The 16,144-nt window shown below is 40.8% G+C and overlaps 1 protein-coding gene across 7 annotated transcripts in view; it reads left to right on the top strand.

Moving 5' to 3' along the window:
• The window catches only part of dachd (dachshund d), a 120,474-nt gene that overhangs the window by 69,776 nt on the left and 34,554 nt on the right, over window positions 1–16,144 (top strand). For all 7 annotated transcript variants that reach the window (XM_042494546.2, XM_042494549.2, XM_088083473.1 and 4 more), the window contains exon 3: window positions 4,421–4,573. In XM_042494546.2, the coding sequence (XP_042350480.2) occupies window positions 4,421–4,573 (153 nt within the window). The remainder of the gene's footprint in view (window positions 1–4,420; window positions 4,574–16,144) is intronic.

The following is a 16,144-nucleotide window of genomic DNA, read 5'->3' on the forward strand; positions in this document are numbered from 1 at the left end:
AACAATTATCAGAACAAAGATTTCAATTCATGGAGTGTGTCACTTAGTCAAAGACTGGGTGGAGGTCGGAGCGGGATGATAAATGAAGAATGGGGAAAGTGATCATTCCATCTGTTTCGCCATAGTACAAATCATTTTCATAGCATTTATTTACTCAGTACACATTTGATCAAAACATGTCACCTTCTTCTTTATGAATTAATTTCCTTTTTTGTTTTGTTGTTTGTCACAACTAAATTTATGTCACTTTAACCCTTATATACTGTTTTATACTGTTGTATATCTTCACAGTCTGGTTTGGGTCAATTGTGAACCAGCCCACGAATCCCATCATAACACTTTTCCAAACTTTGAAGTGCAGATCTAATTAGAATGTATCAATAGCCCATGTGACATTAGTAACTGGGCGATTAATTCTTAATTAATGTTTCAGAAAGTAGGAAAGTACGAAGAGTGATTTTTTTTAGGTTTACAGCACTTACAAGGGTGGGAATCACCACAGGCCCCATGATACAATATTATCACGATATTTAAGTTACAATGCAATATTATTGCGATTTTAAACGTGTTGGGATATGTTGATTGTTGTGATAGCATATATTGCAATGACCTTTTTTTCTACTGCAAATTATGCCCTAAAAGGAATACTTTATCAACATCTGTTTTGTCTAAGAAGATAAAGTTCGTATTCTGTTCATCGACTGAAATAATAAGCGATTTTATTATTCTAGTAGGCTACCAAAAGTTTAATTTGTGTTTGTAATGTCAATTTTGAGCCATCTCACGATTCACATCATAATAAGTGTCTTTATCAAATTTTGACCCTCAGATCTATTCAAAATGTATCAATAGACTGTGTGACATCAATAATTGGCCATTGATTCTTAATTAATATTTCAGAGAGTATGGAGAGTGTGTTTTTTAGGCTTTACACCACTCCTTCATGGAGAAAAAACGTCTTGATGACTTGATGATCATTACGGTTACGCCAGAAAAAAAGTCGATATATTGATATCGGTTATCAGCCAAATGAGTTGTTATAAATTGGCATATCAGATATTGGCAAAAAAATCCAATATCATGCATCCCTAGTATGCATTTCCCACATTTACAGTTCTGCAGCTCTGGTGTGCACTCCCCCTCAAACTCTGTTATTATTGTCCAGTAAAAATATAACCAGACACTGCATATTCAGTTTCAAGAATGCCTCCTTGATTTGACCCACACTGGTAGATTTAAAGTCCATTCAATAGATGCGGGTCAGATTTGAGATGGAATAGTCTCAATGTACAAATAATTGTCTCACCGGATTCAAAACTATATGATTTTTTAAAAAAATTAATTTCTGTTTTTACCTTCAGGAACAGTAATCAAATTTCAAATTAAAAGAATGACACGTAGGGTGTTTTTACTGCTGCTAAATGTCATAACAGGTCAAATTTGACCTGAACAGTGTGTAAGGGTTTAAAAAAAAAAAGAAACAAAGGGGACATGCAGGCTGCAGTGCAATAAACCGCAGCATTCTCCCAGCAAAAGTTAGAGAGCATCAGAAAGCACCACTGCGGCACTCCTTTGAGCGGCACCTGATTTGTGGGGGGAATTTATCACACAAACAGCCCAGAGGTGATTTCAATATTTACTCGGCAGTCTGTTCTGCATACGTCTCATTTGGAAAACAGTTGACTCTTGCCCATTATACACAAATGAAGGCTGACCTTCAGACTGGGCAGAGGCCACATTCATTATGTGGAGAAGTATCACCTTCTTATGAGGCAATGGCTTTTTTTTTCTCCCCCTGCTCTGCCCATGCATATTGAACAGCAGCCAGGGCCCATTGCAAACGAGAGGGCCCTCGCTGACATGATGTATACTGTACGTCAATATGGTACTGATGTATTTTAAGATGCAAACAAGGCTTTAAATTATATGCACCTCCATGTCAGTGGCTCAGAGTGACTCTCGCCATCTGCCTATCAGCTGGGGGATGAGAGGAGAGGGTGCCCAGGCCGGTATGTTCTTGCGCGCATGTTTGTCAGTGTGTGTTTGTGTCTGTGTGTGCGCATGCTCTCATGTATCTATTAGAGCCACATGTTCGATTTCTACCTCTCCTTGTACTTGTGTCTCCCCTCAGATGCATGGCTAATAGCTGCTCTTGAGTCCCATCACGGAGACGTGACAGCTTAGTGATGATAAACGCGGACGTTGCCTTGTTCTGCGTCAAACGTAAGGCAAACCTGCATATCCAGTATGAGCAGCTGCTGCAAAAGGGCAGTTGATATACCGTATTGTGGATATGAGTGATTCCACTAATAGGTGCATATCTTTTTCTCGCCGTGCATCTTTGACTTTGTTGCTGGGGTTGGCAAGAGGAGTCGCGGGACTCTCCTGAGACGCACTAGGCCTAGAGGAGCTTTAGCACTATCTGTCCCTGCTGTTAGAGACCAGCCTCATGAATAAAGATTTCAGTCACGTTCAATACACCAGAACCCTGGAAATACCACAATGACAAACCAATGCTTTATGATCTCTGCAGTGTGCTCAGCATATGTATGTCTATATTCTCAGACTTAGTATATCAATCATATCAAGTCGTTTTTGATCGAGGTGGACGTCAACCATGTCAGAATTCGCTTTTTTTGAATATATTTCGAGATGGCAGTGAAAATGATCATTTAAAATGTGATGTAAATAGTCATTTAGTCCCATAAAAACAGCAGCCTCAGGCCTGAGGAGAGTCCATCTAGAATACTCAGAGATATTTGGCAAGTTGTCAAAAATATTCAAGTGATATGCATGCTGAAGCATGTATTATAATTGCTGTATTGTAAGACTAACATTGTAACTAGGGGAGGAAACCTGGATAAACAGGGTATATTTAAAAGGACTGGAAATCAGACATGGGACGTGTAGGCTGGGCTGCATTCAAGAGATGTTTTTATTAATTAATTAGGTTTAGAGTAGGGCTGGGCTATATTTAAAAATGCAATATCACAATATTTTGGACTAAATACCTTAATATCAGTATTGTGATGATAGTATATGTTGACTTTTGGCTTTTTTGCTAAAATATTTACACCATTTTTATGAAAATCCATCAATAATGTGGATATAATGAGTAAGTGTGTAAAGGCAAATACTAGAATAGCCAGAATTGTCAGTTTATTTGAGTAAATTACATTACTTAATTGTAATGAGAACTCTTTAAAAACAGGAAAAGAGACTTATGATATTACCTCATCCAATACTACAATAGTGAGATAATATACCCTGCCCTATTTTAAATAAAAATAAATAAATAAATAAAAATAAAACAAATACCAGTAATCTCCCAAAACTGAACTGAAAAAGGCCTAAAACATGACAAAGTAAAACAAAAAAAAACAAGTTTACACACAGTTTTTGGCATCAAAGCCCCCCACACACACACACACACACACACACACACACACACACACACACACACACACACAAAAAAAAACAACCTGAAAGACCACGTTATGTTATCATCTATCCGTCCTTTTCATTAGAATGTTTTGGTGTCTATAACCTCTAACAGAGTCTCTTTGCCTCATTATTTCCTGAGTTTTTTATTTTTTATTTTTATTTTTTTGAGAATGTGTGAGAATTCGCATACATCTCTTCAAATGTGTTATGGAGCGTATTCTTCAGTTACTTTTAACACATGGCCTTCCAAGTATTGAATATACTCAGAGCTGTTTGCAAGCATTAAAATAAATAATAAAAATTGAATCTGTGGTACACAGGTTATAGTTTTCCATTCTGCTTGATTACTAGCCTTGACTCTAAGAGCCAAGTTATTATGAGACAGTACACTATATATCTGTGAGGAATTTGAATACCAACGTTAGGCATTATTCAGGGCGATTAGATCTGTTGAATACATTAGTAGGTATCATTCAAACACCCTCGATAAGAAGATTCTTAAGATGCGTTTTCTCTCCCTGTGTGGAGCCATGTCACACTGTATCACTATTACTCCATCGTATATACACATACTTATAAGTTATACACACAAAAATGCTTGCATCATGCGCTATTATCTTGACTACATCTGTTCCCATCAAGGCACAAATACATCAATATAGTGGTGAGGAGCCTCCGAAACATTCATAAAATCATATGCTGCCACACACACAAGGATCCATCCCATCAGCATGATAACCTGCTGTGAAGATATCCCCTGTCAGAAGATGAAAAACCAAGCTGTGATCTCATAGGCGCTTATTCCCCATAGTGTATAAAATTATTCATTGTTTTATTATTTCAAAAGTCCTCTTTCATTGTGTTTTTTTTATTTGCCAGGGCAGGTTTCTGAAAGGTTTTGCAGGTGCAGTGGCTCAGCCCCAGCAGACATGTAGCGGTCTGTAAGCGCTCTGTCTCTTCTGCCTCCTCTCTCCAGGCCTGACAGCAGCGGCGGCAGCAGCTGCCAACGCAGCCATCGCAGAGGCCATGAAGGTCAAGAAGATCAAGCTGGAGGCGATGAGCGGCTACCACGGCAACGCCAACCACCATGGGGCCGACGGAGAGAATGGAGACCTCAGCTCCAGCGTCGGTGAGGATGCCCTTCACACACACACTGTCACAAACACATTCCCGCTCATATAACCGGAAGACAAATGCTTGTTGCAAATTATTTATGTGACTGTACAGACAAAGATACAAATGCACACATAAAGACTTGAATAGTGAACGCCATTTTGACACACAGACTGCAAATCATCAATATGCTTTTTCATTAATAGAACATATTTAGACTTTAGAAATCTGCATCAGAATACATATATCAAGTTAAAGTAATGCAGAGCTGGGCAGCAATCATTAAAAAGAAACTCTTAAATCCTGTCTGAAAGAAGGGGTTTCAGGTCAATCAGTCACGTGTAGTTAGCGCCATCTATGGATGCAACGCAACTTTAGCTTCCTGCAGTAAAATGAGCATGATCGTCGGCAATAATCATGTTTCAGATTCGTCAGTTATGTTTCAAAACAGTGAAAAGCTGTCATGCCGCTACGCAAAGGACGTGCAGCGTCAGCCTGTGAAAATCTTGACTTAATGTTGTGGCAAAACGGCAAAACCAAAATCATCTGTCATTAACTGTCAAAACATGGAAGTAATATAAAACCCTGCTTCGCTGGTTTAATTATGACACTGCAATTAAAACGTTTTGACCCTAAAATCAAAGAATAATCATGATAAATAATCGGGATCTCAGTATTGATCAATATAATACAATACAATACAATATATTATATTGTAATGTAATATAATATATATAATATAATATTTATCACTTTGGCCATAATGGAGCAGCCCCACTATGAGCAGAATACCATGAAATTGTGCAAGATTGGTTAAGTAAATGTGTACGCCTGTCAGCTAAATTTGGTTGTAGTCCATGTGTTAAGGCAATTTTTGTTAAGTAGGCCACCTGCAAGAATTTGGCAACCAATTATCGGAAAATGGTAGGCCCCATAATACAATTCATGAACAACTTTTTTCATGCACATGCCTAATGTATCAACTCTGGGTCGGCATGGTGAAACATTCTCTAGAAATTAGGGATATGCCCAATTAGTTGACTAGTTGATTGAACTTTACTACTCTGCATAGTAGCATAGATATGTAGATATGTTGACCAACAATTTTCGTCACTTTTATACTCGTCAACTAGTCTTAGTACAGACTTTCATTTAAATGTCAGGGGAATTATGCATTAGGAATATCCCTACAAGGAATTGGGGAAAAGTTGCTCAAATTTAAAATGGGGTGATTTTGTTCAGGCGAGGGATATGCGACCTGTCGCTCCTTTTTTAACAGTTTTAATTTTATTTCTTATTTTCCAAGGCCGAAAATGGTTCTTTTATTCTCCATTTGTAAAAATGTGTCGATTATACACCAAAATCAAAAAATGTTGATAGTGTTGGCTAGGCTTGAGTCTCCCTAAAACCCTAAAGTCTCCCTTACTAAAACAAAAAGAAGAGGAAAATAGAATATTTAATAGTGCATAGCTAGAGTTGTTTCCTTCCACCACCAATCCTGCAAAGTTAAAAGTACCAAATATAAGACGCGCTGTGTTATCTTTATTGCAAAAATGGCACTTTTGGAAGTAATTATTGCAAAACCCCGATTTAGACAAAAAAGGGACAAAGGGCCTCCACTGATACATTCATTTAAAACCATAAATTCCGGTCAAAGAAAATACTAGTCCTTCTACGGTTCATGGTTCAGCAGTTTTAAGGCAAAATGTAAAGCATTTTTTTATGTACCTTTTCCCCAGAACACAACCAAACCGTTTCACTTGTTCCTTAACGTTCCACCGAATTCAACTTTAATTTCTTAAGTAGCTTCTGATATTCTGCTAAAGTAACGGCCAAATACATATAGAGGACCAAAAACATCCCGTACAAACCAAGTACTTGCATGACTTTCCACTTTACTGCTGCTTTCTCCATAAAATGTCAAGTTTTGTTATTGCTCATTGTGTATGCACTGTAAATATCCAGCATGGCGAGGTAAGTCTTGTTTGTCTCTTGACATGTTACAGTTTGGCGTTGAAAGATATAAAAAGAAAACATTGTTGATAGCTAAGTGAAAGTGTGAACACAGTTTCCCAAAGCTATCAGCTTTTAACAAGGTCTAATTGAATTGCTGTGAGAGCATTGGTTTTTCACAACGTGCCATTTCAATTAATTATTAGCCCTAAAATGCAGAAGGATTTTCCTAATATCACACAGAACCACTTAGTGTATTAAAGAAAATGATAATGTATGTTAGTGCGGATTCATGAGCCCGTTCCAAATTATAAACCAAATGTAATCCCTGTAGCTTTGGTTGCTAAATGGAGGTTTTGATTCACTTACTGTAATAAATGGCTCGACTCCTGAATACATTTCATCAGTAATACTTGACACCGCGGAGCTCGTGGTGTGCCAGATGAAAACAGGATGTGTTTCTAAGCAGATTTAACAATGCAAAATGCATAAAGTGTGAGGTCATCACTCCAAGAGAATGGGAGTATGTAAAAAAAAAAAAAAAAGAATACGAGCCTACGAGGTCACGGAAATAAAGATAAATGTGAGCACCAACAGCAAGGCTATGGCAATGGAGCTAATAAGAAACTGTTTTATCTTTTTACAATTTAAATTGTAACCTTGAGCCCACAGCCAGCCACACAGGCTCCCGGTAGAATCATAATTCTGGCAAGGGGGAGCAGCTCTAGGTGTGGGTGCATGGGCCACAGCATTAGCTCTCTGAGTGAAATATATGGCAGTGACGCCTCTCGGCCCCATCCACAATCAATTGGATTCTTTTCCTTTAATATTTACTCGCAGCGATGAGATGCTCGTCTGCATGGTGATGAACAGTCTGCCACTGGCGTTTGAAGGTGACCTGTCAGTGAGTATGGACAAATCTCTCGCTCGCAGAAATGTAGAAAATAAATCATTAGGGGCAGGCAGTCAGACAGGGGCCTCTCTCTCTCCCTCACTCTCCTCGGATTTAAATCAGCTCAGATTTATGATTTGAATTAATGCTTCGTTTGGTCAAAGGAATGGTCGCAGAGACAAATGATGTTTGGTACTGAAACCATCCTAATATTGATTACTGGGTGTCGCGGCAATCTCTTGTTTATATCAAGCACTCTCCTGTGACAGGGTGGCCAGCAGGAGTCATCCTGATAATACGCCGGAGAAATATGGCCCTGCTCGGCACCGCGGGGCCATGAAACACAGCTAGCAGCATGCTGTCTTCTTCATCTAGCCCCGGGCTTCCACTCACATGTTTATTTTTGATAAAAGCATTTTGTAATTTTGCGAGTTAAGAGCCAACTTACAAGATTACAGAATTATTTAACGTTCTAAAGGCGTCTCACTCTGGCCTATTTTGGAGCGCGAATGCCTAATATGTCCAGCTCTCAAGCCCATTTACCCAACAGCAATCCAAACATATAAATCACTTGACTGATATAGCATGGAGTGGGCAGAACTGTATTTGGCTGTAGCTTTGTTGGGACTGACTGTTCACTAGGGTATGACTTCATGCTGTTTTTCTCTCAGACCACAGCTGCTCAGAGGAAATGGACCAGAGGTTTTTTTTTTTTGTAATCATCCAGCTTAAACTAAGACGCACACAAACGGATGTGTTTACTTACACAAATTATGTTACCAACCATGATAGGAATTGATATGATAATGAGCGTGCTTCTGATAATACCACTAAGGACACGGATCCATTTAATCAGAAAGAGCTTCCACGTAAACCCATCCTCCTCGGGGCTAAAATACAGGTGCCTCATCTCAGTGTTTGTCTGAAGCAGATCTTTGTGAAGTGCTTAAAGCGAAGCACAACAGAGCCAGCCAGTGAAGGACACTCTGTTCTGTTTGTAGAGTTGGATTGCCCGTCGCTGTCTTTGTGTTGATGTAAATTGAACAGGCTAATGTTTCTCCCTCGCATTAAATATTCATCACAATTAGACCTTCCTGTTTGCATCAATGTTATTAATTATAAGGGGGAAAGAAAAAAACAGCCAAAATAACCAAACATCCTGAGTGAGAGGAGGGAAAGGAGAAATAGATGCATTTGTAGGAGAAAAAGGAGACGCAGAGATGGAGAGACGTAAAAATGTAAAGAGAGAGATAGAATCAGAGGTGTGTGGGGGTGTCCGTCTTTTCTTTGATTCTCCCTCGCACTCTTTAGTCGGGCAGGGGGAGCCCTCTCAAAGCACAATGTGGATTGTTCCTGCGCCTCTCAGGAAATGCCACAATTACAGATCACAGACCAAGCAAAACACGTGTGGCGCTGGGCCTTTAGGGGGATAAACAGCTCGCCATTCCCTCCCAGTGCATTGACCCCAGCCACAACCTTCATTACTGGGAGAGAAAATATTGTCAGCTGCCCACTAACAAACACCTGCCAATTTCAAGAGAAGGAATTGCTTTTTTTTTTTTAGCAGGCGGAAGAGAAAATAAAGTGTTTCTTAGACGTGTAGAAAAGAAAGAAAAGATAAGGCAACGTTCACTCTTGTCTTTTTTTTTTTTTCAAACTCCGTCTCGCCTACTTCTCTCCGTCTTTCGCCCTCTGTCTCTCTTTGGCCACTGGGTGCTGCCCTGCCACTCATCTGACTCCTCACCGCACAACTCTAATGGAGCTGAAATCCTGTTTGTAATTAGATATGGGAATTCCACTGTCATCAGCCAGATGATGCCACGACGTGCCGACCAAATAACAGACAGAGCAGGAGTGAACGGAGACACAACGGCCGCTGCTAACTTCTAGATTTTGGTGTACATTTTGAACCCGAAACGCCCAAACTAAGTCGTACGAGCATTTACATTGTACTTCAAAATCCTGAAAGCCCTTTGTCTCACATCTGTGGCTTCAGTCCAGCCTGTCTGCGCCCAACAGGGAGCGGAGAGAGCCACATGCTAGGCTGAAGCTGGACGGCTGGTGACAGGTACCTGGAGTGTTGCCTGACTGCGAGTTGAGAGAAGAGGTTCTGGGTGAGATGATGAGGAAGCATCATTCTCTCTTCCCAGGGTCATCAGGCTAATTTCCACAAGCCCCGCCCTCATGCTTCTATGTTTGTGCGTGTGTGTGTGTGTGTGCACGTGTGCATGCTCGCGTAAGAGAGAAAGAGGGGGCCTTGGCCCCTGAGAGCGCTCTGTGAGGAGACCACAGCTGTACACTCCCAGCAGCTAATTGGTCCTTATCTAGCTGTCCCATTCATCTTCATTTTTTACCAATTACTGAGCATTATCTGTGTTCTCAGTTGGGTATGGGACTTAATCCTTTTTGGTTAAGCTGGTGCTACAGCTTGCAAATTTCAAATGGAGATGGGAGGGGGCGAGTCGGGGGTGGGAAGGAGGGAAAGGTGGAGGCGAAGGGGAGGGGGCAGAAGTCATAGCAAAAACAAACTCTGAAACTTCCCATCATCCCTCGCCGGCAGGATGCAATCAATAAACAATGACATCACACAGAGGAGAGAGGGAAAAAATGGACGGGATCAATTATTGGCGTTATAATTCAAGTCCTTGTTTGCAAACGTTGCAGCCTCATTGATTAGGCCGTTCTTGTTGCACTCAACATTATTGACTTGTTAAAACCATATTTTCTCATCATCAGTGGTTTTACGTTTGCGGTCACACAGATAACAACGCTTTAAGGGGGCCCATCATTAATTATTCAAGATGTATTCATTTTAAAGCACAGCGAGTCCAAATCATCCTGTTTACTCTACAAACAATACAAGTATAGTACATTGCTCATCCAGAAGGTACATCAAGACGCTGCAATCTGGGGCAGTTAGCCTTAATTTTCTAAGATCAATGCATAACTAGGCTCCTCTCTATATGGGGTCCGTGCTTGGCCATGCTGCAGAGCTGAGTGGAGTCAGCCTGGAGACCATGCACTAATTACTGGAGTGTTTACTGCTCTGCTGGATAGCATTTGTACCATTTTGGATCATATCAGTGAGTCAATGTGCTCGGCGCTAGACAGATAAATAAGGCATTAAGATGACAGTGTGTATGAATGAAATTACAGTGGAAAAAACGATAGTCATCAATTATAGAATAAGCCTCAAATGGGTCGAATTAGCCGCCGCACACGTATGTATACTTACAGAACATACAGGCATGCGTGTCAGCAGACAGCCGTGCACACAAAAGCAGGACACATATAGAGACGCTGCTCCTGCACTTTGATAGGGATCTGTTTGGTCACACTCTCTGCGCCAGCTGTCAGCCCAGCTCCACTGCTGCGATTTAATTAGTCTGTTTATGTCCTTTCTAATAATAAAGCTCTCTGGGTGGAAGGACACATCCAACTAAGCTAGCTGCGTGCTCCAACCTGCTAGCTGCACTCGAGCTGGTGGCCCGGCGCAGCTAAATGTGGGCCATGATGGAGGATGGTGGCTACTTCCTGCTCCTCTAGACAGAACAATAGCCCTCGGGCTCAGATCTAGTATCACCCCCTACTCAATCCTAACCTTAACCATTAGGGGATAAAGCACATACTGACCTGATATGAGTGTCTAGGGGCAACTTCATCCATCTTCCTCTCTAGCTCTCTTGTGGGAGCCTTTGTCAGACGAAGCTCTTGAGAGAGACTAGATTGTAGCCATAGGCTGAATAGAATTCATTTCGCGAACATATCATAACACCTCTTTCACCGGCGACACATTATTGTCTTGTCAGATTTATGCAATTACAATGTTTTGATTTTTCTTTATTCTGATATCAAGGCTGCGCTGGACAAAATATTGTCTGTTTAAGCTTGCAGGTGTTGCGGGAGGGGGGGATAAAAGGGGGAGTATTAACTGAATCAGACACACTGAGCTAGACAGAGAGTGGCAGAGCAGACAGACAGCCTTCCAGCCTGAGTAAAGAGCTTGATGGGTCTCTGTCTCTCTCTTGGGCTTTGGCCCTCACCATCTCTCTATTAGTCTGCCAGGCTCATGGGAGCCAGGTGACAGATAAGTGAAGAACGACACACACATTTTAATAGACATTTCAAAAGATAAACCTGATAATCATTTCTCTTTTTAATGAAGTCTAATGTCCTCGTTCTAATTCTAGTTGCGTCGCCTGTTAAGCATCGGCGTAACACTTTGAATATGCATGATTGGGAAATTGTGAGGCGCCGCAAAACACACAGACAACCGCAGAAATAGATTACAATAACGGGGGGGATTGATTAAACATTATTTCCGTAATGATCCATATCAAGTTCTATCATCTTTGAGTGGCGGCGCAGTTGCAGCCTCATATAGAGAGGAGCAAACGCGCCAGACAAACCGCGTGTCATGGAAATATTTGTTTGATTGTCTCTTGCGGTTAGTTCACAATAGCAGGAGCAGAGCTATAAAAAACAACTGACCAGTCGAGTTGTCATCTCTCATCAACATTAGGCCTCATTCTTCATTAATTGGATAGATTAATTTGGAGCGCTTTGATGCGGGGGTGATGCATGCGTTCGGCTGTCCCCTCCTCACTATTCTCTGTCAGGTTGAATTTAGCCAGGGAAGGGGCTGACCTTTGAAAGTGAAGAGATCAACACAATTTGAAAAGACAATGTCACTTGGTGTAAATGTGATACGTGTAATAAATGACATTCAACCTTTCAGTGATGATGAGCTTTCGCAGGTTGGAGTAATGTGAAATATGCGCGGCGTGTAATTGCACAGAATGCGGAGCGCTTTTCACAAACACAGCTAAGACGGCGCGGCATTAGAGCCCGCGTGTCATTTGCTCTCATTTCACTATGATTATGTCTAAGAGGAAACATTAGCATAGAGTAATAATATTACTGTGTACACAATAACAGTAATGACAATACAGTGATGACAACAACAAAATGACTCTTTTACTGTGATCACCCTGTAAAAACGTTCCATCGCCTGGCTGCGCTGCAATCAGGGCGAGAATCAAAGAGCATTTGTGTGATAGAAATAGTTGGTTCTGTTCCACGAAAGCACTCTGTCGCTTTGCCTGAACCGAAAGGTGTTTCTTCTCAATTATGATATGGGAACCCTCATCCAAATAGAGCTATCAGCCATACTGAGGCCAGACATCTTCACCATCACACAGCCTCTCCCCTGGGACCGAGATAAAAAGGGAGAGAGTAGAGCAAGTTCAAACAATGTTAAGGAATTTCACAATCGCTGCATGTCCTTCACAGTGTGAACAAACAGAGGAAGGTATTTCTTTGATAGATTATGCTCAGAATCCCCCACAAAATACTCATTCCAACAAAATAATTGAAATAACCTCAACGTGTTGTTTTTATTATTTCACCTCTGTGCTTAAATGGAAATAAATCCAAACTAATTAATTTTTTTGACTGCAGTCTACAGATACAGCCAGAACTGATACTTCAGTACCAAGTCTTGTGCCAACATTTTTGAATATGTGACGTTTTTCTCCGGTACTGTAACAAGGATGCAATTCTTCCAGACATGATGGGGCGGCACATGTGCCCACAAGTGTTTTAGTCTCTTGTTAAAGGAACAGTGTAAGATTTGGGGGGATTTAGTGGCATCTAGTGGTGAGGATTGTAGATTGCAACCAGCTGAAACTTCACTTGGTTAAAATTCCTTCATTGTTTAGGTGATTTTCAGCAGGGGCCAAATTATCTGCAGAGGTGTCTTCCACTCCAGAACAAACAGACAGAGTGAATAAAAGCAGTAAAAACACTGAATAAAAAAGTTTCATGTTACAAATCAGTGTTTCACCGATGCTGTTTGGCATGACGGAGACAGGCTGTAAGACTAGTACCTGCTAATGTGTGCTCACCTTTTTTTTTTCTTAAGATTTAGACGTTCGGGAGGTTTTTTACAGGAAGCTGAATTATCCACAGATGTCTCTTATCCCCCCCCCAAAAATGGACCAGGTGATCAAAAACCAGTAAAACACGTAGCAGTTTCAAGTTTAAAAAATAACTATTTTTTCAATGCTCTAATGGTGGAAGGGTTGTTGATTAATTAAGGTGGTTAGAGCAAAAGCTCAAATGGCCCTATCTAGAGCCTGTATTTGGTTTGTCTGTTCTGGGCGACTGTAAAAACATGGCAGTGCAACATGAGACGAAGATCCGCTCCCTATCTAGAAATTAACGGCTCAATCTGAAATAATAAAACACAACAATTCTTATTTTCAGGTGATTATACACCAAAGAAAACATATTTGTGATATTATATTCCAGTTATGCCAATGTATCCAATGACCCTTTAAATATCAAAGAAAGAAAAAGAAGCACAGAAGAGCAAAACAACATGCTGAAGAAGTCAACAGGTACATCTGTAGTGTGTTTTTACCAAAGGCCTGCATGTTTTTTAATGCTTTTAGTTGTGAGCACTGTGCAATAACACTATGCTAAACTAGCACAACGAGAGCCCAACCATGTATTCTTTGCTGAGCGCTGCACATTTGGCTTTTTTGTTGGGGGGGGGGGGGTCGCCAAGAGTCGATAAATGTTCAGCTTTTGGTAAAACACCGTGCTCGTCCGTGTCACTTCTTGCCCAGTCGTCCAAACACAGCAGAGCAGGGCGGGACAAATAGCCTACCACAAAGACCAACTGTCACATTTTGCATGTACGAGAAATATGTTAATATACTGAAGGCTGTGTGTTAATATATCAAAATCATAAACCCCCAGAGCAGAAGTTTGAGTTTTAGGTGGTTTATCAGGAATTATAAATGAAATGTATATTTAGTTTAATTAAAAAAAAATCTTTTTAAACAATGATGTATATATTAGAGTGCACGCTATTTTATTTATTATTATTAATGTATATTATTTTTATTTATTTATTTATTTATTTATTTATTTCAGTTTTTTTTTTTATCATGGTGTCAACTTGGGTATCAAGAACCCGTGGCAGTTCTCAGGTATTGATAATAACAGCTAAATCTGTGGTAGGATGACATGCCCACTGTGGCCATATAAAATTCACATTACAGTCAGTTCACCTTGAACTCATTAGCACTGCTGTAAACTATACACTGCATTACTGATTTTCTCTCAGGAGGAGATTGTAATGGAGGAAGTGAGAGCAAAGGAGGTAGTGATGCTAATTTTGTAATTAAAACGGATGATCTGATGACCACATGCAAACCGATCCCCCCCCCCCCCCCCCCCCCACCAAAGTGATATGACGGCAGAGTGGGCCGTGATTGATAACGCTCGTCAATATATTTCATTTCAGGAGCCTTAGTCAAATGACAACTGGTTGTCATTGACTGAAAGCAATCTTTTTAAAAGGGGAGCCTTTGCTAAGTATCAGATGAAAATGATTCCTCTGTCTGCTTGGGTGTCACTGTCTGTAGGAGCTTTATTGATTGGGCTTGAATATATTGCACCCGCAGTAGTAACAGCTGCTAGTAATATCTCTCCTCTCCTTCTGCTCTCCTCTCTCCTGCTCACAGCACTTTTCCGTGCCACGGCTTATTGTCAGCGATCAGATGTTGGGCGCTCTCGTGCCGATGTTGCGTATTTATCAAGAGTGATGTGTGACAAATGTAAAGTGAGCTTGGTTCCGACCCAAATTAGAGACGCGAACAGTGTTTGCTAATGTGTCCTGAAGGCCTGGCCGTCCTGGCCACCCCCAGCCATGTGCATGATCGCGTTAACTAAAACCCACCATTGTCTCCCCCACTCTGCACGCCCTGTGTTATCAAGCACAAGGATGTTGGCATTGGTTGGTAAAGGTCATTTACTGTAATGAGATTTGCCACATGCAAGCATATGGCTTGATTATTGCCCTGTTCGTTAACATTTTTAGCAAAGAGACAAATAGACAGCTAAAACAGGGGGCTGCGGCGGCGAGACGTGTTTAGCATTTTCCCCTCAAAGATGGGAAGAACTTTTTTCACAACAGATCCTGTCACGGAGATGATTGATCTTTCAATTTTCATAAGGAATGCGCGCCATTAGAGGCGCGGATTGGAATTATCCTATAAAAGTTGCCTGCTTTAGATTTTATACACTTAAAGGACAAACACCTCTGTCTGTCTCCTTGATAATTTCTACCACATGTTACACTCCGGTGGTTTGGGTAGGAAAGCAATTATGTTACCTCATCAAACCAGAAATGTTTTCTTATCATGGTTTCTCTTACATTACATTACATTAGGCATCTTGGCAGGAAATCTTCGCCCACCTGAATCATTGGAAAGTGTATCTCTTTATCCTGGCATGCGAAACACATTTTGTTTGTTGATGTTGAATTAGCTTGAAATGTGTCCAATCATCGTGGCTCTTGGAATGTACAGAATATGGTTTGCATGTGTTTTTATGTTCGGCTGGCCCTGCGTGTACTCCTATACGTGGTTATCTATACGGCATCATTGTGTGCGATGTTTTCATGTTTACCCCTCCTTGTTGCCGTGTTCTTTTCATGTGTCCGTTTGCTCATATATGTGCGTACAGCAGGTATTTAACAAAGGCAAGATGTTTGCTTTATTATCCACATTAACTGCATAAACACAAAAGGCTTCAAAGTTTCATTCAATGACACTGAGGGGCTGTGGGTGGCTACATCAAAGCTCAATACCTTCCTCTCTCCCCCCATTTTAATGAGAAACAGGACTCACCAGCCTTGACTGAACCTGCCATCTGCGTGTGTCTGTTTTT

This window comes from Plectropomus leopardus, chromosome 10 (genome assembly GCF_026936395.1).
Source record: "Plectropomus leopardus strain MGB_pleo_1.0 chromosome 10, ASM2693639v1, whole genome shotgun sequence".
In the NCBI taxonomy this organism is placed as follows: domain Eukaryota; kingdom Metazoa; phylum Chordata; class Actinopteri; order Perciformes; family Serranidae; genus Plectropomus; species Plectropomus leopardus.